This window comes from Camarhynchus parvulus, chromosome 9, assembly GCF_901933205.1.
Source record: "Camarhynchus parvulus chromosome 9, STF_HiC, whole genome shotgun sequence".
Lineage (NCBI taxonomy): Eukaryota > Metazoa > Chordata > Aves > Passeriformes > Thraupidae > Camarhynchus > Camarhynchus parvulus.
The window spans coordinates 21094746-21120535 of NC_044579.1; the positions used below are offsets into that span (position 1 = coordinate 21094746).

Genomic DNA, 25790 nt, shown 5'->3' on the forward strand with positions numbered 1-25790 from the left:
CTTCCTCTCCCTCCCGGCCCGGCCGCCCGGTGCCGGAGGAGGCGGGCGGAGCGGAGCGGAGCGGGGCGGGCCGGGCCCGTTCGCATCCCCATCCCCATCCCCGCCCCGCGGCGGGAGCGCCGGGCTGAGCAGCGCTGCCAGACACCGCCAGCCCCGGAACCGCCGGGCTGAGCAGCTCTGTCCGGAACCGCCGGGCTGAGCAGCTCTGTCCGGAACCACCGGGCTGAGCCACCCTCCAGGGCATCGCCAGCCCCGGAGCCGCCGGGCTGAGCAGTTCTGCCCGGTACCGCCAAACCCGGAACCGCCGGGCTGAGCAGCTCTCCCGGTACCGCCAGCCCCGGAACAGCCGGGCTGAGCAGTTCTGCCCGGTACCGCCAGCCCCGGAGCCGCCGGGCTGAGCAGCTCTCCCGGTACCGCCAGCCCCGGAACCGCCGGGCTGAGCAGCTCTCCCGGTACCGCCAGCCCCGGAGCCGCCGCCGGAGCGCCCCGGCCGGTCCCGCCGATGGCACCGCGCTGCTGCCGCCAAGTAAGGGGACAGCGGCGGGGGGACGCGGGGCTGGGCGGGGGAGGCGGCGATCCTGTGGGCTCCCCCCTTTCAGTCGTGGGTAATCCCCCGGGTCCGCTCGGGATCCCCCTGCCCGCGCGGGAGCGGCTCGGCAGCGCACGTTGGTCCCCGTGTGCTGCCCTCGGAGTCCGCGACCCTCCCCCGGGCCAGCCCCGACCCCTTCCCCAGCGGTTTCGGGAGCGGGGCGGTGCTGGGGATGGGGAATCGGGATTCCCTGACGTGTGCTTCCGCTCCTAAGGAAAGCTTCCCGAAAGGTGCAGAGGGGGCAGCGTACCCTTGTCCACAGGGAGAGGAGGATGGCAACCAGCCCCTAAAGCAGCCCAGGGGGTTACACCCCCCTGCACCACCCTACACCACCCTACAGCCCCCTAAACCCCCCTGCACCACCCTACACCGCCCTACACCACCGTCACTGGTGTCTCAGCGTGTGTTGGTTCTCAGCCTGGCTATAAAAGCACCCGTGCTTTGGCTGGGCAGAAGAACAGCCCAATCCAGCTGCTCCTGTGTGTTGCCAGGCTGGAAAAGCTCGTTAGTGTCTTTCTTGTTAAGTAGAAATTGCCGGGGCCGTTGGCTTTGGAGGACTTTGGGAGGGCTGAGGCGGTGCTGGTGTGGCTGGCCCGTGGAAGGGGGCTGGACGTGACTCGTTCTGCAGGTTGTGGTGGGGGATGAAAGGGGAGAATGCCTTTCCAAGCTACCAGGAAGCAGCATTATCCTGCACAAGGTGTGGTTATAACCCACGGGACTCATGGCCACGGGATTCCTGCAGGGAGAGAGAGCCAGGGCGTCTGTCTGACGGGTTTGGAGGTGTCCTGAAGTGCTGGGCTTACATCTGCAAGGTGATGGAGGTGGGATCCTGGGGTGGATCCCAGCCCTTCCAAACGCTGCAGGCCCAGCATTTGCTGCCCTGTCTGGTGTGGGAAAGGGCTTTTCCATGAGACAAGGTCTGGTTTGAGTGGGACCTGCAGGTCCAAGGGGAAGGGTCTTTTTGCTCCAGAGGTATCCAAGCTCACATCCAGTCTGCTCTGAACTCAGCCAGCAAAATCATTCTCTAAAAATCCAGCAGTAGTAAGTCAGGAAGTTGTTGGTGTCTCTGGGGGATGAGCTGAGCTGTCCTGGCCCTGGTGGTGGGGGAGATCCCAGGGAGGCTGTGCTGCCACAAGGTTGAGACAAGCTCTGCCAGCACCCAGCTGGGAGTTGGTACAGCCACAGCCCAGCCCTGGGGCTGGAGGGCTGGCTGCAGCCACCCACCTTCCTGTGTCACTGGGGCCTGGATGCTCTGGGCACCCCTGCCAGCGCCTTTTATCATCCTGGTGCCCTGAGGGTGCTCAGTCTCCAAAGCAAAGCTGGTGTGAGGCACCTGGATAGCATGCCTTGCTCTGTGTAGGTGTTGCTCAAAGGGTCAGGGGAACGTGTAGACAGCAACAGGTTTGGAGAAAAAAACCCGATCCTGAGTGTCCTCCTGGGCTGGCAAAATGCAGGAAAGTGCCTTCTCCTGTGGCTGCAGAAAATAGTTTGAGCGTGACTTGGTTGGGGTTTGTTTGCTGCAGTGGGACAGGAGGGATTTATACTCCACCCACCGCCTCAGGGGCCTCTCCCCGTCCAACACAAAAATAGGCTGATCTTTCCAAAAGATGGTGGGGGAGGCCTGGAAAATGCCATTCCTGCAGGGACCTGCCACGCTTGAGCCCCAGGAGATGTGGCACGTGACTGTGGCTTCTGCAAGCCCGGGCAGGGAAGCGGGGACGAGCCCAGCATCATTCCCTGCTGTATCCCACTGCTGCCAGGGAGCCTCTGCACGTGTGTGTGAGCTCAGCAGGAGTGGTGCCACCTCCTGCAGCTCGAGGAGCCCCTGGTTTCCTTCCCAAAGGGCATCTGGAGCTGGAATCTCCTGTGGGGCAGGTGCTGCAGCCCCATCCACACATTTCCTGTGGAGCTGATGGGAGGCTGGAGGCTCTGCCAGCCCCTGGGAGCCAGCCCAGCCCATTGTCTGTGGTGCTGTGCCCCAGCATGGGCAGAGCTGGGTCCCCATGGTCGGGGAAGATGAAACAGGAAAGCCTTATAAATATGATTGCCTGGCAAAAGATTTTGAGAATATAGAAACTATAAGTGAGATTGAAATGAAAGCAAGCTTTGAGATACCTCAGTTACTGAACAACTGGAAAACAATGGTGTGGCTGGCTGAAGGTAATCCCCTTTTGATGGAACAACACCCTCTGCTTGCAGACAGGCCCAAGGGTCAGAGCAGACCCTGCCAGCTTGGCAGAAGGGGCCCAAAGAGGAGTTTTTAGGGTTTAAAATGTAACACAGTGTGGTAATGTAATGATTCTTATAGGCTGTATGGAAATGCTATAGGATTTGTATCTTATACTAGATTAGTTAGTGAGAATCAGAATATTCAACACAAAAGATGATTTCTTGTATTATAACGAGAACTTTGCTCTCTTAGCTCTTGCCCTTTTTACTCTCTTACCCTTTTACTCTCTCACCCTCTCATCCTCTCTACCCCTCTCTTCTCTCGCCCTGCTCTGAGCTGTGCCTGGCAGCTCCCAGCAGGGCCCTGCACCCAGGCCCTGTGCAATAAACCCCAAATCCCAGCAGGGCCCTGCACCCAGGCCCTGTGCAATAAACCCCAAATCCCAGCAGGGCCCTGCACCCAGGCCCTTTGCAATAAACCCCAAATCCCAGCAGGGCCCTGCACCCAGGCCCTTGCAATAAACCCCAAATCCCAGCAGGGCCCTGCACCCAGGCCCTTTGCAATAAACCCCAAATCCCAGCAGGGCCCTGCACCCAGGCCCTTTGCAATAAACCCCAAGTTCCTGACCTGGCTGCAGAGATCTCTCGTCTCCATCCCCCGACGCTCCGACACCCATCAGTAGCTGTGGCCCTGGGGACCAGGTGGGTGGCAGTGGGACAAGGCTCCCAATGCCACAGTGACCCCAGAGCTCTGTGCTGTGGGATGAGGAGCTGGGTCCTCCATCCACAGCAGCACCTGGGGCTGGTGAACATCCAGACAGGGATGTGTGGCTGGGAAATCAGCTCCTCTGCCATCCCACTGCTGCTGCTGGGATTCCCCATCCCTGAATGGTGCCCAGGGACAGCCCTTTCTTAGGGACATGGGCTGTGGTCCTGCCTGGTGTCCAGGCTCCAGTCACCATCGTGGGCTGGCCATGGCTCACTCCAGCCTGGCATTTCATTTCCCTTGCTGATGCATTTCAGGCCCTACATGGCTGCGTCCTGGCTCCCACAGAGCTGCGCCATCCCTGCTCCCAGCAGCTCCTCTTCCATCCCTGCAGCTGCCAGGATGTTCCAGCAGCTCCCCAAGAGCTCCAGCCCTGCTCATGCCCCCAGGGAGGTTTGGGAGGCCCCCTGTCCTGTCCATCCTCCCCCATTCTGAGCCAGGGCACCGTGAGTGCCTCCAGGCAGGGTAATCCGGTGTTATTTGTAACACTAGTAGGGAGCTATTTTTAGAGAGAGGCAAATTTGATTTAATAGAACATAATTTGCCGCTGACAATTCAGAGGGCGGCCAAACGAGGAGCAGCTGGATTCCTGAGGAGGCTTTTTCCTGCCCTTCCTGAAACCCGAGGCTGACGTGCCACCAGTGGCATTTGTTATTCCAGCAATTGCTGGGGGAAAGCCCCTTGGGATGGCCCAATTAGCTCTGCTTTGCTTTCCTTCTGGAGCTTTGTGCTACCCCATCACCCCCCAGTAAAAGAAGCCAGGGATGTTTTTGCTGCCCTCAGTGCCCCCAAACTCTTCCAGGGAGCTGGAGCCAGCCAGGTCCCCCCCACTTGCTTTTTCTTCTGCACTCTCAGCCTCTCCTTGGGTAAGTTTAGGATAAAAAAAGAGGTTCTGATCAAATCAAACAGCTTGTGTGCCAGGAAACATGGAGTCTGTGTGTGTTCCTGGGCATTTCTTACAGGCTGAGCTCTCCTGGACCAGCCTCAGAGGTGCTTTGGGACAAACCCATCATCCAGCACAGGAGCAAACACCATCTTCTTGCTTGTGCTTGCAGCAAGATGAAGATCCCCACAAAACCAAAGACATTGGGTTGTTTTTCCCTAGCCATAGCACTGCTGTGTCCAGCCTGTCCCCAGCTGGTGGCACAGGGCTGCCAGGACGAGCTGGGATAGTCACAGGGGAGTTGCCATGGGGCTGCAGGGCCCCAGTGCAGGTGGGAAGGTGAGATTGTCCCCAGGACTGATGTTATCCCACCAGGAATGCCCCAGTGAGGGTGGGAAGGTGAGATTGTCCCCAGGATTGATGTTATCCCACCAGGAAAGCCCCAGTGAGGGCGGGAAGGTGAGATTGTCCCCAGGATTGATGTCACCCCAGCAGGAAAGCCCCAGGGCAGAGCAGTGAGGGCACTGCCCCCTGTCCTGGGACAGCCCTTGCTCAGCCCCTGGGCAGGAGCAGCCCCTTGAGGGCTCCCCAGAGCCCTCCAGGCAGCCTCAGGGGCAGCCAAGAAGTCCCAGGCCGTGGAGGGGTGGAACAAAAACCCAGTGACTTTGTCCTCCTGGGAGGAAAGGACTGGACAGGACTAAGGAGGGTTGTGCCACCGAACTCTGGCAAATGTGTGGCCAGAGTGGGCTCCTCTCTGTGTGCAGCTGGAAAAGCCCTTGGCAGCCATGCAGGCAGCCCTCAGGGGGCACCATCCTCCCCACAGCCCCAGAGAGGGTTTGCTCCCTCCTCTGCCAACGCCAGGCTTTGCCCCTGGGACCATCTCCTGCCCTGGAGCATTTTCAGCAGCTGAATGTAGAGCCAGAAGAGCATTAGGGCAGAAATGTGGGCAAAGTCCTGAGGATGGGGGTGAAGTGGCTGCTCCTGGTGCACCCCCACATGTGAATGTCCCTAGGGGACTCTCTGTGGGGCTGGTGTGGCATGTGGGACCTGAGGGCTCCCCAGAATCACTTGTTCCTCTTAATCAAAGGTGTTTTTCTGTGAATGGAAAGGTGCAGCCAGCTGGGGGATGTTGGTGCTCCCCAAGCATCATCCCAAATCCTGGGATCTTTCCCAGCTCATCCTTGCTCTGCTTTCTCCAGTCTGTCAGCTTAGGCTGGTGGAAACTGGGAGCCAACATTTAACAGGGAAACACCCCTAAAATGGAGATCAAACTCCTTGGAGAGCAACCACCTCCTCCAAATGCTGCCCTGTGCCTGATGACCAATTTGGTTAAATTAAAAAGACTAAAAAATTGTGAAGCCTATAAATGGGTGGGCTGGAGAGAGCCCTTTGCTCAGGGTTTTTCTGTGGCACTGTAGATTTTCATTTACAATGATTCTCTGGAAGGAAACACCAGCTTCAAAGGTGCAGGAGCACGCTGGAAGTTTGTATTCCCTGCTTCCAGTTTTTGCATCCTCTTTAAATAATCGTGCCCTTCCTTCTGCTCCCCTTGCTGGGTTCCCCTGGGAAGTGCTGGAGGTGACAAGTTCCTTTCCTTGCCCGAGGAATTTGCTTGGCCTCTGTCAGCCACATCCTCTGGCCATGAGAGCTGTGGCTGTGGGGTGGCACAGGGCTGGCTGTGTGGCAGAGGACACCTGAGAATGCTCGCCAGTGAGGTGTCCTGAGCTCCTCCTTGTGCTCACCCCCATTTCCCTGCAGCTCACACTCTCTGCTCCCCGTTCCCTGGAGTTCAGATCCCCCACACCTGCAGTGGGGCAAAGCCCCCTGGCCCCCCATTTCCAAGCACCCACTACTGAAGATGGCTGGCCCCAGGGACAGCAGGACCCTGTCTCTGCCTCCTGCTGACCCCTCCTCTCTGTGTGTCCCCTCCAGGCTGACCAGGTGCCCTGAAGCTCTGGGCTGGCTTCTCCCAGGCTCAGCAGGATGATGGCAGCAGCGCCAGAGCCAGCCCTGCCCCTCGCCCTGCCGATGTGACCGAGCTCTGCTGGGACCTGTGGCACTGAGGCTGGCACAGAGGCAGTGGCTGGTGGCCCCTGCAGTGTCCCTGCTGCCCAAAGATGAGTGATGGCACGTGGATCTCGCTCAGCCCCACGGAGTTTGCCCAGCTCCAGCAGTACACAGACTGTGAGTACCCTGGGGCGAGAGGGTGGGATGAGCTGAAAAGTGCTGCTGATCTGTGCTGGGCTGGTGTCCTACCTTTCCTCAGTGCCCTCCTGGACAACTAGGTGATTCCTTAGGTATTTATGGAGCCCCTGACCCTCACCCTGGCTGGCTGGGGTCCCTGTGCCAGCCTGGCTGGGAGGATGGAGCTGGGCTCTGGGGGCTGCACACGTGAGCTGGGCTCAGTCCGTCTGAAGGCGGCGGCTCCCACGTTCTCAGCAGAGTGAAATGCCAAGCAGGAAAAGCAGCCTGGCTTTTCCCAAACACACCAGAGCTGCTCCACAGCGTGCTTTGGGCTGCCAGCCCTCTGCAGTAATTTTCCTTAGTGCTTTTGCAGAGCAACGCTCTGCTGCGGCTCCTGCTGAGGAAAGAGATGTGCAGCAGCACCAAAGGGGTCCTGGAGCTGGGGGAAGCTGCAGACAGAGCCTGGGTGGAGGCCAGAGGTCCAAAACCAGGTCCTTGAGGTCCAAAACCAGGTCCTTGAGGTCCAAAACCAGGCCCTGCCTGCCCCAGAGCTGGCGTGTGGGCGTGCTTTTTGCAGCAGAGGATGGAGAAGCGGTGCAGCTCGTGAAGGTGCTGAGAGCAGGGCAGGGTAGGGCAGGAAAACCACAGGGTGAAGGGAGAAGGGTGTGAAATCACAAGGGTGCTGCTTTGCAGAATTGTCATCACCCTGGGGTGAGCAGGCTGGCTGGGAGGTGACTGAGAGCCAAAGGGGACATGGTGAGCTCTCTGAGGCTGTCCTTGGGGATGCTGTACAGCAAAAGGGGCTGGGGACAAGTTCCTCATGGCCACCCCACCCCACCCTGCTGGGAGCTTTTTGGGGCATTGCCTTGCCAGGCAGAATCTGGGGAGGATTTGCTCTGCCCCTAAAAGCAAATGACTTGTCCAGCCTGGGGTGGGACAGCTCTGTGCCCTCTTGCTCTCCTCTAAAGAAGGTTGGGATTATTTTTTCCAAGTGATGCTCCTTCCCCCCCAGCCAGAGACTCAGGCAGGGCTGCAGGCAGAGGTGTGTGTGCAGTATCCCTCTCTGCACCTCATTCTGCCTCTCTGGAGGATGATGGGCTTTGCTTTCCTGAGTCCCAGACCATGGAACACCCTCTGCAACGCTGGCCTCAGAACGCTGATGGCCTCTTTCAGTTTCATTAACCAAAGTGTGGCCAGCAAGGCTGCAGCAGGGCCAGCTGCCTTCTCCCCTGTAGGATGGCTCAGCACTGGGCTGGGGAATGGGATTTGGGGTCTCTGAGGAGGGCCAGGATCCCTCTCCTTGAGTGCCCCAGACATCCCAGAGAGCTGTGGGCCAGTGCCAGGTTCTGTCCCCAGCAGAGGGATAGGGGGATCAGAGCCAGCACAGCCCCCACGTGCAGAGAGGATTTCCCAGTAATTAACAGGGCTGGTGTGTCTGAGAACCTTTTAATTGCACATGCCCAGGGATGTGTGTGAAGATAAGGGCTGAGTGTTCACTCACATTGATCTTTTTTTCCTGCTTTCCCCTTTTTTCCCTATTTTGAAATGATGAATGTCCCTCCAGACACTCCAGCCTTAAGGACACTCAGCCAGGGTTTGTTTACCACTTGTGTGGAAGTTTGCATGGACAAATCCAGTGGCAGGACAAGGAGGAATGGCCACAAGCTACACTAGGGGAGGTTCACATTGGATATTCAGGAAAATTTCTTCCCCAAAAGAGAAGTCAAGCACTGAACCAGGCTGTCCAGGGCAGTGGTGAAGTCACCATCCCTGGAGGTATTTCAAAGCCATGGAGATGTGGGACATTTCTGTCTTTGTGCTGGTTAATGGTTGGACTTGATGCTCTTAGAGGGCTTTTCCAACCTGAATGATTCTGTGATTCTGTGAATAAAGTTCTGTTTCTCTCTCCTGGAGATACCAATGGGCATCCCAAGGCAGGCTGTGGGATGAGTGGCCCTGCCAGGGGGTGCCAGCAGCCACCCGCCCTGGGACAGGGACATGCAGGGTGTGCTGAGCACACCAGAGCAGCTGGGATTGCAGTGTCCACACCTTCCTTGCTTTGTTCTGGGTCTGTGTTTATTTTCATAATGGCAGGAGGAAGTTCTCTGTGTATGTAAAGCTCCCAGCTTTCCATATCTGCCCTGCCCTTGAAGGTGGAAGGGGAAGCAGGGCATGGCCGGCCTCTTCCAGGCATGGAAGGATCCAGAAATTGCACATCCAGCACATAAACCCCTCTGCAGCACCCTGCTGGTGGGTGGCAGGGGCAGCCCAGAGGGGCCATGCTCAGCAAGGTGCTTTTGTCCCCCCAGACTCCAGCAAGAAGCTGAAGGATGTTCTGGAGGAGTTCCACGGGGACGGTGTCCTCTCGAGGTACAACCCCGAACAGGTACGGCCCCGTGCCCGCCGCTGTCCCCCCGTGCTGCTGGCACCCCCAGCCCCGGCAGCTCCCCCAGACCAGCTCCCCCAGCTGGGAGCAGCCAGCAGAAGGCAGGGCTGGCTGCTGGCCCCCAGATCTCCCCGTGGTTTTGCTCCCAGGACTCGATTCCCCAGCCATCCCTAGACTGTGCCCGCTGCATGGCCACCCCACCCCACCCACCCTGCTGAGAGGTTTTTGGGGCATTGCCTTGCCAGGCAGAGTCTGGGAGGGATTTGCTCTCCCCTTCAAAGCAAATGGCTTGTCCAGCATGGGATGGGACAGCTCTGTGCCCTCTTGCTCTCCTCCAAAGAAGGTTGGGATTATTTTTTCCAAGCGGTGCTTTCAGAGGGACCTGTAGGTGTGCCAGCAGGACAGAGCCTTCCGTGGGGCTGTAATCACTGCAGTCAAGGCAAAATGAGAAAAATCAGTGGGCTGAGCATGCAAGGAGGGGCATAAAGGTACCTTGTGCCCTGTGGGGCTGTAATCACTGCAATCAAGGCAAAATGAGAAAAATCAGTGGGCTGAGCATGCAAGGAGGGGCACAAAGGTACCTTGTTATTCCAGGGCACCACAGGACCCCCATTCCAGCTAGGGCTACAAAAACCATTGAGAAATCATCACCCTCACACAATGGCACTGCCCAGCAGGGAAGGAGGGGGCACAGAACCCTCAGGAGAAGGACAGTCGCCATGGGGCTGGGCTGGAAAGTTCCACTGCTCTGCCCTTTCCTGCCACTCTGTGACGGTGTTCACAGAGGTCTGAGGGTGAGGGAAGAGACGAGGATCTGACTCCATGTTTCAGAAGGCTGATTATTTTGTGCTATATATTACGTTAAAACTATACTAAAAGAATAGAAGAAAAGGTTTCCTCAGAAGGCTAGCTAAGAATAGAAAAGAATGATAACAAAGGCAGCTCAGACTCTGTCTCCGTGCCAGCTGGACTGTGATTGGTCATTAATTAGAAACAACCACATGAGACCAGTCACAGATGCACCTGTTGCATTCCACAGCAGCAGAGAATCATTGTTTACATTTTGTTCCTGAGGCCTCTCAGCTTCTCAGGAGAAAACATTCTAAGGAAAGGATTTTTCATAAAGATGTCTGTGACACCACTCCCCCAGCTCCTGCTGTCACCTGGCTCAGCCACACTGGCCTGGGCATTGCTGGCCCTGCTGCCTCTGGGTCCCTTCAGGTTACTCCAACCACGGGGATTTGGGAACCCAGCAGTTTTGGGGAGGGCTCTGCAGCTGCTGTGCCCAGTGAGGGGAGCCCAGGCCATGCAGCCCCTCGTGGTGCCCTGGGCCACCTCCATCCTCCTCCTCCTCCTCTGTCTGCTCCCCAGCCCATCGACTACGAGGGCTTCTGCCTCTTCATGAAGACCTACCTGGAGGCTGACGTGCCTGAGGAGCTCTGCCAGCACCTCTTCACTTCCTTCAAGCGTAAGATCTGCCCAGCCTCCCCCGAGAGCCAGCAGCAGAGCCCTGGAGTGTCCCAGCCCAGCGCCCTGGGTGAGCCAGCCCTGCCACCCAGCTGGGCACTGGGGCACCACACTGCCGCAGGAATGCAGCTTGGGGCTGGCACCTCAAGGTGCCAATGTAATGGCAGTGCCTTTATGAAAATATATTTAATGTTTGCTGTGAGATGTGATAGAAATAGAGCAAAGCAGGCTTTGGCTTGGGAATAAAGGAAAGAACTTTATTAATTTACAGTATGAACACATAGAACTTAGAATGAAAACTTTCTAAAAACATTTTTTTTTTCATTCTTTCTCATTTTTAACATAACACAGTGAGACAAAACTTTGGATTTTTAATTTAGTCACTAAGTTTTAGATCATTCACTCTCAGTTCATTACTACTTTTTAGATAATCGACTTACAGTTCATTACTACTTTTTAGATAATTGACTTTTAGTTTATTAATAAGAGAGGAGGTTTTTTTGTACTATAGGCATTTCTAGGAAACACAGTTGAAATTTTCTGTGGTTTTATATTACACGTGGCACTGTTTGGAGAATATTTGTTATTGTGACTTTTTTTTATGTTTAGTGGTTTTACTACTGTACATGGACTAGGGCTGCTTTTAGGGTTTTTCTTTTAAAGGATGTTTTGCTTAGTTTTAAAAAAGTAACAGTTTTTTATTTTTTGGGACACTAGTTTTTTTTTTTAATTTATTTTTTGGAGTTGAGGGGTTTTGAGAACAGAGATTAATTTTTTTTTTCCTGTGGCATATAGATATATCTAGACAACCCCATCTGTCAGATGGGTTGCCAAAGCTGCTGCAGGGAGGGATTTCTCCAGGATGCAATGGAGAATGTGCAGAGGAAATGACATTGAGAGCCCAAGTCCCTCTGTCAGCATCTCTGTGCAGGCTGAGGTGGCCTGTGCCTGTGTCACAGGTGCCAGCAGCCACCCTGCACCCAGAGCAGGCTGTGTGTGCCAGGCACCCGGTCTGCCCGGGTGCATTCCTGGCTGGTGGAGACATCTGCTGAAAGGACTATAAATTGCAAAGGGAAAGGGAGCACATCCCCAGCTCTGGCTGGTGATGGAGGAGCACATCCTGCCTGCCTGCTCGGAGCACTGCGGTGTCCATCACCCGGGGATGTGAGCACTGCTGGGCCAGGCAGGAGGGGCAGGAGGGTGAGAGGCTGCCTGTGCTGCCCCTCAGAGAGCCCTGGGGCTAGCAGAGAGGACTCAGGCTGAGCACCCAGCACCAGTTCCTGGAGGAAGGGACATGGACAGCCTGGTGTCACACTGCCCTTGGGCATGTCTGCTTGCAGGGATCAATGGGAAAACCCTTCGAAGTGCTCTGGGACGACACACTCCAGAGCCCAAGGGCAGCACAGCTGAGCCCCAGCCAGCATCCCTCACCCTGGCATCCATCCCCAATGCCTCCCCCAGCTGGTCCAGATCATCCTCCCAGAAATCCACCACTGGCACCACCTCTGCTCACAACTCCTCGGGCTCTTCCAAGATCTCCTCCGTGTCTCTGCTCAACCCTCAGTCACCAGGTGAGCTTGGCTGGGGCTCCACGGGGACACTGGGGCAGTGACAAGTGACAAGCCCTCCCCAGCTTCTGGTCAAGTCCCCAGTGTGGTGGCAGTGACCTCCCAAACTCACTGGGTTCCTGGCATCCTGGCAAACTTAAGCTACAGATCCCATGCCGCAGAGCTGCAGTCAGTGATGTCTTAATTAGCACCTTGTAGGGAGGGGGAGATGGGGCAGTGAGTCACAGCTGCCCCTTGCCCCAGCCCCTGCCAGCCCCCAAGGAAGGGCCCCTGTGCCAGGAGCATCCCTCCTGCTCTTGGCACGGGCACCAGTGAGCGTGGGCTGTCCTGGCACCCTGGCAAGCTGCCTTGCTGCCCACTGAGCCTCTCCCTCCCTCTGGCTGGATGCTTGTTCCCATCAGGACACGTTTCCATGGGCTCCAGCTGCCCATCCTGCCCTTGGCTGCAGTGATGGAGGTGTGGCAGTCTGCTGTATTAGCAGGGACACCTGTGACCAGGAGGAAGGAATGATGAATCTGACTCCATGTTCTCACAAGGCTAATTTATTATTTTATTATACTAAAATATATTAAAGAATGCTATACTGTACTATACTAGAGAATACAGAAAGGGTATTTACAGAATGCTAAAAAGATAATAATGAAAACTCGCAAGTCTCTCCAGACTCCTGACACAGCTTGGCCCTGATTGGCCAAAGAGTGAAAACAACCCACAGCAGAATCCAATGGAACAATCACCTGTGGGTAACCAATCTCCAAACACATTCCAAAGCAGCAAAACACAGGAGAAGCAAATGAGATCAGAATTGTTTTCCTTTTCTCTGAGGCTTCTCGGCTTCCCAGGAGAAAAAGAGATTATTTCAGAGAATGTGAATGCCACAGGAGTCTGCACCCCAAGGACTGAGTGGCACTGCCCAGCCCTGAGCCTGTGATGGCACCAGCCCCAAATCTGCTTTGTGTCCCCCCAGGCCTGCAATAGCACCCAGCCCCAAGTGCCCTTTTCATGCCCATCCCGTGTCCCCTCTGTGTCCCAGCCCTGTCCCTGTGGTGTCACTCAGTCCCGCTCTGAATGGGTCCCTCCCACAGAGTTCCCATGTCCTGCCTGGTGACAATTCCTGCTCCAATGTCATCCCTGTGTGTGTCCCTGCCCGCAGGCACGAGGAGCGTGGAGAAGAGGCTGCCCTTCAGCCTGAGGAAAGGCTCCAGCTCCCTGAAGGCCACCCCTCCTCCTCCTCCCACCCCCGTGGCCCAGGTGGTGCACCTGAAGGACATTGTCTGCTACCTGTCCCTGCTGGAGAGGGGACGAGCAGAGGACAAGCTGGAGTGTAAGTGTCACCCTGGGCTAGGGAGGGGGACCAGGGGCTCAGGGTGTCACCTGCAGGGGGGTCTGGCTGCTCCTGTCCACTTGGGAAAAACCCTCAGCATCCCCTTCTGCTCCTGCTTGTGTCTTTACTACTTGTGTGGAAGTTTGCATGGACAAATCCAGTGGCAGGACGAGAAGGAATGGCCACAAGCTACACTGGGGAGGTTCACATTGGATATTCAAGAAAATTTCTTCTCCAAAATGACTGAACCAGGCTGTCCAGGGCAGTGGTGAAGTCACCATCCCTGGAGGTATTTCAAAGCCATGGAGATGTGGCACATTTCTATCTTAGTGCTGGTTAATGGTTGGACTTGATGATCTTAGATGGCTCTGCTGACCTAAATGATTCTGTGATTTTATGAATACAGTTCCATTTCTCCCTGCTGGCACCTCCTGGAGATACCAATGGGCATCCCAAGGCAGGCTGTGGGATGAGTGGCCCTGCCAGGGGGTGCCAGCAGCCACCTGGGGCAGGGACATGCAGGGTGTGCTGAGCACAGTGTCTGCCCAAGGGGCCTCGATTCTCCTCCACAGCCCTGGGGTCCCATCTCAGCCTGGCTGAGCCAGCACAGCGCTGCTCCCACCCTGAAGCTCCAGCAGCTTGGAACAGGGTGTCTGGGGCAGCCTGGGTGCCCTGGGGCTGGGCTCTAATAATCAGCATCTTCTCTCCTCCCCCAGTTATGTTTCGCCTCTACGACACCGATGGAAATGGGCTCCTGGACAGCTCGGTGAGCCTTCCCTTGGGACACAGAGCAGGGGCTGCTCAGGGGCTGGGAACCTGCAGGGCACTGCTGGGGTGTCCCCTGCCCTGCTGAGGGGCCCACAAAGGGGCAGGGATGTGGGGAGGGAGGAGGAAAGCAGCAGCTGGGCTGCAGAGCTGGGGATGACATGGCAGCTCTGCTGCATCCAGCAGGAGCTGGGAAAAATCCACCCACTGAGAGTTGTAGCACTGCATCAGGTCATGGTGTTTCAGGGAAGAAAAAAAATCATGCACAGCTCCTTCTCCTATGATGTTTTTTTTCTTTTTTCTTTGGGTATTGCCTGTGAAACCTGCTGCAAATAAAATCTGGTTTATCAGAATAGTTCTTCCCAAGGAAAACCCATCGCAGATTTTCTTGCAGGGCAGAAAGCCCTGAAAAAAGGAGCGTCCATTGAGGACTGGGGTGTTGCTGCCCCTCCTGTGTGGGCATGTGGGGATGTAGACCTTGGGGGCCTGGGGCTGGGCACTCTGCTGATGCCTGGAGCCATCCCTAACCCTGGGCTCTGTTTTCTGTGTGTGAGTTTAGGAGCTGGATCGTATCATCAACCAGATGGTGCACGTGGCTGAGTACCTAGAGTGGGACTCCACCGAGCTGAAGCCTGTGAGTGCTGGGGCTGGAGGCTCCAGGGGCAGCTCCAGGGGCTCTCAGCCAGAGCCCTGGGTGGCCTCACTGTCCCACACACCACATTTTGTGCCCCCCTGCAGATCCTGAAGGCCATGATGGAGGAGATAGACTACAACCACGATGGCACTGTGACCCTGGAGGAGTGGATCCGGGGTGGCATGACCACCATCCCCTTGCTGGTCCTGCTGGGCATGGAGACAGTGAGTGTCCCTGAGGACAGCTGGTCCAGCCTACCCCCAGAAACCAGCCATGCACTCATACAGCACCACACAGCCCCACACTGGCCCCTGCTGACACCCCCACCCTGCCCCCTTCACCCCCAAATCTTTCCAAGTTCATTTTTGAGCAGCTGTGCCCAAGCAGGCTGGGCTTGCTCCTTGCTATGGCAGTGCACCCCAGTTGGGTGAGCATTTAATCAAAACCTAAGATGAGAAGGTCACAGTCACAGCTGCCCCTTGCCCCTGCCAGCCCCTGAGGAAGGGCCCCACTGCCAGGAGCATCCCTCCTGCATTTTAGATACTAAAATGACATCTCCCCTTGCAGAGTGAGGCTTAAAGAGCAAAGGTGGGGTTGTTGGAACCCCCTTTATTTCTCTGTCTTGTTTTTTCATCCTTTTGGCCTTCATTTCTTTCAAGTACATCCCTGGCCATCAGGTAATAATTTGCAGGGAAAGAAGGTTTTGCTCATGGTGCCCACGGTTCCCCTGGAGAGGTGGGGTGGGGGACAGGCTTTCTGGCAGAAAAAATCAAGAAAGCAGGGGATTTTAACAGGCTCCTGCAAAGCACTCATGCCTGGCCCCAGATGAAGGGGTTTGTGCTTTTGTCACCCCATGGTGGCACTGGTCCCAAATGTGAAATCACCTTCCTGCCAGCTGCCAAGATCTTCCCAGTGGCTGGGCTGTGCCAGGGATCTGTGGGAGCTGGAGCTGGACTTGCCCAGGGGGATGCAGTGGCAGGGATGCTCTGGGCAACGCCAAGAGAGAAGGGAACAGGGGGAGCCCATGATCCTGCCAGGAGCAAACTCCCAAAAACACCATGGGGGTTTTCCGGGGAGGAAAAGCTGATAAAAATGATGGGCTGAGGGTGCTGGGACTCTTGGCAGCAGGGGTGTGACCTCCACTCTCCACTCCCCTGCCCTGCAGAACGTGAAGGATGATGGGCAGCACGCCTGGAGGCTGAAGCACTTCAAGAAACCTGCCTACTGCAACTTCTGCCGCACCATGCTGCTGGGGGTGCGCAAGCAGGGCCTCTGCTGCTCCTGTGAGTCCTTGTCAGAAGGTTGCAATCCCAGACTGCTGGCTCCTGCCACAGCCAGTGCTGCCCTGGGCAGGGAGGACTGGTCCCTGCTAGTGCTGAGCCCCGTGGGTGCTGCAGCTGAGTGGGGAGGGGTCAGCTGCCACGCTGGGGAGGGATGCTGACCACCTTGCTCATGGTACCTGGGGTAGTGGTGCCCTGGCGGTGTTGGGGTAACAGCTGGACTGAAAATGAAATGATTTCAAACCTAAATGATTCTGTGGCTTTATGATTTTTGTCTCTCATCAGTCTGCAAGTACACAGTCCATGAGAGGTGTGTGTCCAAAGACATTGCTTCCTGCATCAGCACCTACGTTAAATCCAAGAAAAACACAACTGTGAGTAGGCAGCAGTAGGTGCATTTCTGAGCCACTGGGTATCCTGGTCTCCTGCTCTGCTTCCCCACAGCTTCTTCCCCTGGGTTTGCCCCTCATATCCTGGGCAGCAGCTCATGGGCATTCCCAGCATCCAGAGCCTTGCAGGATGCACCCCATCCCCAGTCCCCAGGCACCCACACCACTCCCAGCTCCAAGATTTGCTGTGGCTCTGCAAAGGGGCAGGATTGGATCAGCAGCATCCTGCAGGACAAGCTCCCAAAATCCTGATGGACACCCTTAGCAGGAGGGAGGTGCCTGTGGGTCAGTGGGTGCTGTGCCACAGTGTCCCTGTGCCTTGCAGGTGATGCAGCACACCTGGATCGAGGGCAACTCGCCTGCCAAGTGTGACAGATGTCACAAGAGCATCAAGTGCTACCAGGGCATCACTGGCCTGCACTGTGTCTGGTGCCAGATCACGGTGAGTACCCAGGGCTGGGCACACCCTCAGTGCCTGCATGGCCAGCTCTGGGCTCCTGCTCAGGGCAGGGCAGGTGTCCTCTGCTCCACATCCATTCCTCCCACCCCTGCAGCTCCACAACAAGTGTGCCTCCCATGTGAAGCCAGAGTGTGATGGGGGCCCGCTGCGGGACCACATCTTGCTGCCATCCTACATCTGCCCAGTCGTCCTGGTAAGTGCCCCCCTTGTCCTGGTAAATTCCCCTCCTTGTCCTGATAAATTCCCCTCCTTGTCCTGGTAAATTCTCCCCCTTTGTCCTGGTAAATTCCCCTCCTTGTCCTGGTAAATTCTCCCCCTTTGTCCCGGTAAATTCCCCCCTTGTCCTGGTGAATTCCCCGCCTTGTCCCGGTGAGTGTCCCCCTTGTCCCGGTGAGTGTCCCCCTCCTCTCTGCCAGTGATGGGGACCCAGCAGGGCCCTGCTGAGGCTGCTGTGCCTGCCCTGGCTGCTGGCACTGCCTCGTGGGCAGGGTGGGCACCCACACCTCCTTGGGTTCCCCAAAGGACAGGCAGTCCCACTGCCGGCGCTCCGAGAGCGACTCCCCTGCCAGCACCAGCCCCGAGGACAGCCAGGCCTTCAAGTTCAACTCCACCACAGTGGATGGCCAAGGGCTGCAGGTGGGTTCCAGGGGCTGCAGGTGAGCTGTGCCACTGAAAACTGCACGGTTAAGGAATTCACAGGTGCCTTTTCTGCCCCCCAGATCAGCCCTCAGCCCGGGACGCACCCGCTGCTCGTGTTTGTGAACCCCAAGAGTGGAGGAAGGCAAGGGGAGCGGTAGGTGGGCTCCTGCCTGGGAGCAGCAGGGCTGCTGGGCATCCCTCCTGGTGTGGGAATCACCTTCATGGTGTTAGAAATGAATATTCCAATTTAATAATTAAGGAGGTTTATTAAATAATAAAAAGATACATTTGGAAAAAGCCACAAGCAATTTCGACTCTGAGCCAGGCAATGAGAATCGGGGAAACCCAGGATTTGGCTTCTATTGCACCAAATCCCCGTGGGTGTCCATATATCATTTCTAATGTCATTTTTCTAAATGAAAAATGTCATTTTTCATTTTATACAGTCTTTTGGGCTCGGGAAGGGGCTTCTCTTTAGCATATTTTAGCATATTAGTGTAGTTTTTCTTTCTCACTACCGTATTTCCCGGTGGATAATTGCTGGAATCCTGTCAGGTGAAAACTTTCTGGGATAAACCTCTGATGATGCCTATCAAATGCCTCCTGCTGGGGTCTTGTCAGACAAAAAAAATCCCTTAAAATATCCATCCCTGGAGACAGTGTCCTCCTGCTGTTTGAATTTCTATCCTTATCACTTAGCTTATTACTGCTTGTTGCCCGCCACTGGTTTTTAGTACACAAAATGCTGTGGTTTTTAATTTCCTTTAGCACTAATTATTTTATAACATGTGTTACAGATTATTTTATAACATATATTACATCCCTGACGTCTCTCTCCTGCCAGGGTGCTCCGGAAATTTCACTACCTGCTCAACCCACGCCAAGTGTACAACCTGGACCGTGGCGGGCCCACGCCAGGGTAAGGAGCTGCTGCAGGGGATCCTGTTAGGAAAATTCATCCACAAACACCAGAGGTTTATGTCCAAAAAGGAGACAGATGAGTCCTTTCTGGCTTTATTCCAATAAAGGGAGAGGCCATGGGGCATTCCCCTGGGATCTCTCAAATTTTTGGAGGACGCAGCCTCCTTTTTATCCCAATTTCCCAGCCACATCTCCCTTCTCTCTTTCTCCATTGGCTGAGGTACTTGAGAGGTACAGACTCCCCAATACACCTGGTTCCAAAAATTCCCCTCTAATGTATAACCCTCCCTTTTCATTTTTAATTCTCTTGGAATTTAGGGTTTTTTTCCTTCCCCATTGTTTCTTTCATCTCTCAATGTCTAATTTCGTTTATCAGCAAACCTACAGTTTATTTGTAAAAGCAAATATCTTTTTCCATTCATCAATCAGTGGAATCCTTCCTGTTGCTTCTTTTAGCTAGTTTTATCTCCCAGCAGACCCACAGCTTGTTTGGAAAGACAAATCTGCTATTTCTCTCAATCCTCTGCCCCCTCTCCCACATCACCCCTTGTCTCTCCTGGCTTTCCCCAGGCTGAACTTCTTTCGGGACACCCCAGATTTCCGTGTGCTGGCCTGTGGAGGGGATGGCACCGTGGGATGGATCCTGGACTGCATAGGTGAGCCAGGCACAGCTGTGTTTCCTGCTGAGCATCATCCACCTGCATCCTTGGTGGTGTGCCACAGATTCCCCATATTCCCCCAGGGAAAGTGGGGTGGGGATTGTGAATAATGCCAATCACTCGTTTTTAAAATTTTAAAAGTTTGATAGTAATAAAATGGTTTTAAAAATAGTAATATAATTAGAGTAATAATAATTTGGACAATTTGGGTTAGGACAATATGAGACAATAGAAACAAAGAGTTACAGATAGTCCGGGTACCTTTTTCTGGGCAGCATAACCCCAAAAAGGACCCATGTTAACAGAGGATTAACCCTTAAAAACAATAACCTGTTGCATATTCATACACCTCATACATGATGCATAAATTCCATTCAAACACAGGATTCTGTCTGGTCAGTGTCAACTTCTTCCTCTGAATCCTGACCGTGTCTTCAGGGCTGAGTGAGGCAGGAAGAAGTTCGTTTCTCTTGATAATGAAGCAATAAATTCTCTTTCTCTGAAAGATGTAGGTGTCCTGTGGCTGCTATCTCAGTGCAAGTCCTTTCTTTAGAAAGAAGTATCCTACATAGCATAGTTTCTATTTTCACATTATGTTATAACCTAAAACTATATTTACCACACTACTTAAGAGAATTAATACAGCATAACTTTCTAACACAACACATATAACATTCATTTTAATATTTGCAAAAAGCCAATCATAAAATACACATTTTTCACAGTGATCCTGCCAGCAGCATCATTCCAGGCTGCTGGCTGAGGAGGCACATGGGGAGGGGCAGGGAATGAGCTTTGCCAGCCCCAACCCTCTCTTTTCTCTTCTCCCTTGCCCTGCAGATAAGGCAAACCTGGTGAAGCACCCGCCGGTGGCCGTGCTGCCCCTGGGCACGGGCAATGACCTCGCTCGGTGCCTGCGCTGGGGAGGAGGTGAGCACAGCCCTTGGGAGCATTCAGCGGGGCCATCCCCAGGGGAGGGAGGGCTCCTGGGCTCCTGGGATGAGGTTCAGAGCTGCATCGTAGCCTGGTGCCTCTAACTCCTTCCAAAAAGAGCAGCTGCTGCTTTCTGAACCCTCCATAGCTGGGTGTAGGAGCGTCGGGGCTAGCACAGTCAGGATGGACGGAGATGAGAGATCTCTGCAGCCAGGTCAGGAACTTGGGGTTTATTGCAAAGGGCCTGGGTGCAGGGCCCTGCTGGGATTTGGGGTTTATTGCAAAGGGCCTGGGTGCAGAGCCCTGCTGGGATTTGGGGTTTATTGCACAGGGCCTGGGTGCAGGGCCCTGCTGGGAGCTGCCAGCCACAGCTCAGAGCAGGCCTGAGAGAAGAGAGGGGCAGAGAGGATGAGAGGGTAAGAGGGTAAGAGTGTAGGGAGTAAAAGGGTAAGAGAGCGAGGCAAGGTTCCCATTACAATACCATAAATCTTCTTCTGTGTTGAATATTCTAATTCTCACTAACCAATCTAGTACAAGATACAAATCCTATAGCATTTACATACAGCCTATAAGAATCACTACATTACCATACTATGTTACATTTTAAACCCTAAAAACTCCTCTTTGGGCCCCTTCTGCCAAGCTGGCAGGGTCTGCTCTGACCCTCAGGCCTGCCTGCAAGCAGAGGAAATTGTTCCATCAAAAGGGGATTACCTTCAGATGGCCACACCATTGTTTTCCAATTGTTCAATAACTAAGGGATCTCAAAGCTTGCTTTCATTTCAATCTTGCTTATAATTTCCATATTCTCAAAATCTTTTGCCAGGCAATCATATTTATAAGGCTTTCCTGTTTCATCTTCCCCAACAGCTGGGTCCTGCCCAAGCTTTTCCATTTGGAGAGCCCTGCCATGAGCCGCAGTCTCTGCTGCAAGAATGTGCCATAGCAGCACCCCCAAGTGCCTGGCACCTGCCTGTGACATGGCTGTGCTCCCCTTCATCCTCCTTCATCCTCTTTTCCTTCCAGGCTATGAAGGAGGCAACCTGATGAAGGTGCTGAAGGACATAGAGCACAGCACAGAGGTGATGCTGGACCGCTGGCACATCGACATCATTCCCACTGACAGGGAGGCCAACGGGGATCCTGTCCCATCCTCCATCATCAACAACTACTTCTCCATTGGGGTGGTGAGTTCCATGGGGCAGGAGTTGGTTTCTCCCTCCCTGTTCCTCCTTGCTCACTCTCCCAACCTCCCTCCATCTCCTGGGGTTGAATTTGCAGGCAGCCCTGACATGGGAAGAGATGAGAATTTTGATTCCATGTTTCAGAAGGATGATTTATTATTTTATGATATATATTATATTAAAAGAAAATTATATACTAAAACTCTACTAAAAGAATAGAAGAAAGTATTTCATCACAAGGCTAGAAAAGAGAAGAATAATAATAAAGAGAAGAATGATAATAAAATCTTGTGACTGCTCACAGCCTCGACACAGGTGGCTGTCATTGGTCATCAAGTAAAAACAATTTCACATGCTGGGTAACCAATTCTCCAAATCACATTCCAAAGCAGCAAAACATGGAGAAGCTGAAGCTTCCCAGCTTCTCAGGAGAAAAGATCCTAATGAAAGGATTTTTCAGAAAATATGTCCATGACATCCTGGTTTGGGGTTTTTATTCTGGCTTTATTGTCATTTGTAAAGGCAGCACCAAGACACATAAGCAGGCGTGGGATCTCTGTCTTCCCAGCAGGAATGTTGTAAGAATTCGTGTGAAAGGAGCTTCAAGAGGGTTCAGGGGAGTTTGGGGTGCCAAAGACAAGGACACCTCACCTGCCAAGACATCAGCAAAGCCCTGCTTTGGTGTTTGGACCTGTGTTCCCCCACATTTTCCTGACCTAGAGAGGTTGGGGAGCCTGGGGAGGGTGACAGCCCTGTGCCATGGGGGTCAGTGCTGAGAGCAGGAGTGTTTTGGGGAAAGCCCTTCTCTTCCCAGGGGCTTGCAGCACTTTTGTCCTGTGCCAGGGCTGCCACCATGGCAGGGGTCACTCACCTGCAGCAGTGCAGGGTGCTCCTGGGCTCACACTGGCTCCTGCTAATGGCATTTGGTGACAGGGCTTAAACACCCCACTGTGCACAAGGAGAGGTTGGGATGAGTTTCAGGGCAGCTGCCATCCTGCCAGGGGAGCTGGCAGGGTGCATGCAGGGCCTTGGGCTGTCCCCTGAGCCCCACTGCACCTTTCCTCCCCTCTCATCATCCCCTGCATGCAGTGCTGAGGGAAGGAGGCCAAGTGCACTAATTATGTCCCAGCTAACAAGCTTTGGCTGGGGGTCCCTCCATCACCTTGGGCCATCAATGTCATCTTCAGTGACACCATGTCATTGTGCCACAGGGACCAGCATGAAGAGCTGAGCAGCCCTGCCCTGGCTCACGCCCAGGGGGCACAGGGAGTGGGTTCTGGCTCTGGTTCTGTGCCTCTGATGTCTCTGTGCTCCCCACAGGACGCCTCCATCGCCCACCGCTTCCACATCATGAGAGAAAAGCACCCCGAGAAATTCAACAGCAGGTGAGGGCTCCCCAAGGGCCCCCTGAGAGCTGGGGGGGTGTGAGGGGACCCCCTGACACTGCAGGGGGGTCCCAGCACCCCATGCACCATGCCAGGAGGGTTTGGTGTTTGTCCAGCCTGAGGGGGCAGGCACCAGGCTAGGTGGGGGTTTGGGATGCTCCTTCAAGCCCTGTGCGGTGTGGCAGGCTGCTGAAACTCAGCCACACCCCCAGTTAGGCTCATTCATGCTTTATAATCCGTGTGGAATGCCAGGACAGGCAGGAGCAGGCCGGGCAGGGAGGGCAGGGCAGGCAGCAGGTCGCAGCTCGTTCCTGCTGTGCTCAGGAAATGGGGTGGTGGCAGCAGCAGCTGTGGCTGGTGATCCCCATGCCAGGTTTAGAAATGCCTCAGTGGACCAAAATGTCTGGCTCTGCCCTCAAATTCAGCTCCTTCTGGGTTACAGGTCTCCCAGCTGCCCCTCCAAGCCTGGCTCAGCAGCTGATCAGGGAGTGAGCCATGGTCAGGGGCTGCTCTGTGGGGTGCTGGGGTGTGGGACATCCCCTCCATAGGGTGCCCTGTGCTCTGACAGCTCATCCCATGCCCAGGGAGCACCCACACCCCTGTTCTCGCCCCCTCTGATGGGTGTCAGAGGCACCCTGTGACAGCCCCAGACCCAGCCTGGTGCAGCACACGCCTCCCTAGGGCCAGCATCCCTCTCCAGCATGGCTTGTGTCCTCATCCATGGCTCATGTCCCCATCACAGCAGCTCCATTCAGTCTCTGGCAGCCCCTCCTGCTGCTGGCTGGGGTAAGATGCTGCTTCCAGGTGGGATCCTGACATGTCTCTGTGCCCCAGGATGAAGAACAAGCTGTGGTACTTCGAGTTTGGGACCTCAGAGACCTTTGCAGCCACCTGCAAGAAGCTCCATGACCATGTTGAGGTTGAGGTGGGTTTCCTGGCATGGTCCCTGGCTCTAGCCATGGCACAAAGGCTTTTTGGAGCCGTTGCCCATGGATCCCTCAGCTCTTTGACCCCTCACTGTGGCAGAAGGACAGGGCAGGACCCCTTATTCCACCACACAGCCCTTGCTGCAAAGCCAGCCAGCTGTGGGCAGCAGAATAATCCTGTATCCCCCACTTCCAGCTGTATTTGAGAGCATGCCTGGAACATTCTCCCTGTAAATTCTGCGCTGCTCCCAGCCCTCATTGGATGACATGGAAACAGCCTTTAATTAGAGCTGGGAGGAGGGCCCGTGGTTGCTAAGAGTGCTGTCACTTCTCTGTGCTGGGGATTTGGGCTGTAAACTTCCATCTCTCCTTATCTCTGGATAATCCACCCTTTTATAACTTAGGCTGGAGGGTGAGGGGAGAAAATAGCACCTGCAGGAGATGGTGGGTGCAGGGTGCTGGTGGTGGGCACAGAGCAGAGCTGGCCCTGCAGAGCGTGCCCATGGGCAGAGGGATGTGGATGCCTCTTTCTATACAGGGAGTTTGTTCCCTTCCCAAAGCCTGGGGTGGGTAGCTGCACCCTTGGAAACTTGTGGGAAGGGGCAGGAGCAGCATCACAACCATCTCACCCCTTCCCCATCCATGCTGCACTGTCCCAGGGTGGATAAAATCCGTGTTTGTGGAGCTGAGTGCTGCTGGAGATGGGCACGGGGTGCCCCCTGTTCCTTCTTGGGGTGCTCCCCACCGAGTGTGCATGCCCAGCAGCCGAGCCCACGGGCAGGAGAGGGTTAATCCCACAGCGTTTGGAGTTGAAAGCAGCCGCCTGTCCTCCCTCCAGCTCCCAGGCAACTGTCAGCCTCGCAGAGAAATAGCAGTTTTGTTTTGGAAATTGGCACTCCTTCCCCCTACAACTCCTGGAAATGAATTTGCTTTTTCCCCCAGCTGCAAATTTCTCCTTCCAGCCTCGCTGCCGTCAGCTGCCCCAGCTCAAAGGGCCCATTGTGGCTCGCTGGCAGGAGCAGGAGCAGGGAGGGCTCTGCAGGGAGAATCCAGAATCACTCCTGCCCGCAGCTCTGGGCAGGAACAGGCTCCTGCTGCAGCATCCCAGCATCCTGCACTCCTGGCAGACAGCTCCCATCCCACCCCATCCATCCCATCCATCCCACATCCCATCCATCCCATCCCATCCCATCCCATCCCATCCCATCCCATCCATCCCATCCCATCCATCCCATCCCATCCATCCATCCCATCCCATCCATCCCATCCATCCCATCCCCCATCCATCCCATCCCATCCCATCCCATCCCATCCCATCCCATCCATCCCATCCCATCCATCCATCCATCCCATCCATCCATCCATCCATCCATCCATCCATCCATCCATCCATCCATCCATCCATCCCCACCCCACTCCACCCCCCCACCCTATCCATCCCACCCCATCCCATCCCATTGCTAGCCCCTGCTCAGAGCATTGAGGTTTTTTCTCTCCCTACAAATCACAATCATTACATTGTATTGAGAACTCAGGGATTAACATCCTTTCCAAGCCTTGGAGAGACAGCTCTTCCCTCCCAAACCAGAAGATTCCTGCTTTTTTTTTTGCTTTTTTTGCTTTTCTAAAAATAAGATCCTGCAGCACCAGGGGAAGATCTGACACATGGAGGTGTGAGCACCCAGCTCCTCACACACGGGGTTGGAGTCCTCAGCTTTGGCCAAAGGGGTGTGAAAAATCAGCTCTAGACCTTTGCTCAAGGAAAACACCCAGGACTGGAGCAGCTTATCAGCCCATTTCGTTCCTCTCAGCACAAGCAGTGAGGGCAGGGGTGCCTTTGCATCACCAAACTGCGAGGAAAAAGCTGTGCTGGGATTTGCTGAGGCACGGAGTGGCAGGTGAAGAGCAGATGCCTCAAGGAAAACAGGAATGCTTTACGGAAATTCAAGCTGGATGGAAAAGTGGCTGCTTTCACCAGAGGTGTTTAGGAAGGGGATCCATGTCTGTGGAGCGTGACAAGAGCTGAAGTTAAGAAATGCATTTCCATGGCTGGTGCTTTCAGTTCTGTGGGAAAGCTGCAGGCAATGGATATTTTAACTTTCACAGGGAATTTTCATCCCTGCTGCATGACAGCAAAGCCTGGGTTGCCAGTTGTGTGCTGTGCTGTGCTTTGCTCTCCAAAACCTGACATTTTTCCCTCTGACACCTTCCCCTAATTTCCTTCCAGCCTTATTTCTCTTTTCCAAATGGCTCTTGAAGACAAACTGGTGTGAGCTACG

General features: G+C 54.8%; 1 protein-coding gene across 2 annotated transcripts in view; it reads left to right on the forward strand.

The window, feature by feature from the left end:
- The window catches only part of LOC115907060 (diacylglycerol kinase beta-like), a 31828-nt gene continuing 6038 nt past the window's right edge, over nt 1-25790 (forward strand). The window contains exons 1-21 of one of the 2 annotated variants that reach the window (XM_030954690.1): nt 1-526; nt 6340-6591; nt 8901-8977; nt 10349-10514; nt 11785-12015; nt 13166-13336; nt 14053-14102; nt 14661-14735; nt 14840-14959; nt 15901-16018; nt 16301-16389; nt 16730-16846; nt 16959-17057; nt 17387-17500; nt 17584-17657; nt 18348-18422; nt 18995-19080; nt 19924-20013; nt 21043-21203; nt 22521-22585; nt 23420-23510. In XM_030954690.1, the coding sequence (XP_030810550.1) occupies nt 6525-6591; nt 8901-8977; nt 10349-10514; nt 11785-12015; nt 13166-13336; nt 14053-14102; nt 14661-14735; nt 14840-14959; nt 15901-16018; nt 16301-16389; nt 16730-16846; nt 16959-17057; nt 17387-17500; nt 17584-17657; nt 18348-18422; nt 18995-19080; nt 19924-20013; nt 21043-21203; nt 22521-22585; nt 23420-23510 (2136 nt within the window). In that variant the 5' untranslated portion in view covers nt 1-526; nt 6340-6524. The remainder of the gene's footprint in view (nt 527-6339; nt 6592-8900; nt 8978-10348; nt 10515-11784; nt 12016-13165; nt 13337-14052; nt 14103-14660; nt 14736-14839; nt 14960-15900; nt 16019-16300; nt 16390-16729; nt 16847-16958; nt 17058-17386; nt 17501-17583; nt 17658-18347; nt 18423-18994; nt 19081-19923; nt 20014-21042; nt 21204-22520; nt 22586-23419; nt 23511-25790) is intronic. The other variant, XM_030954691.1, reaches the window with a different exon arrangement.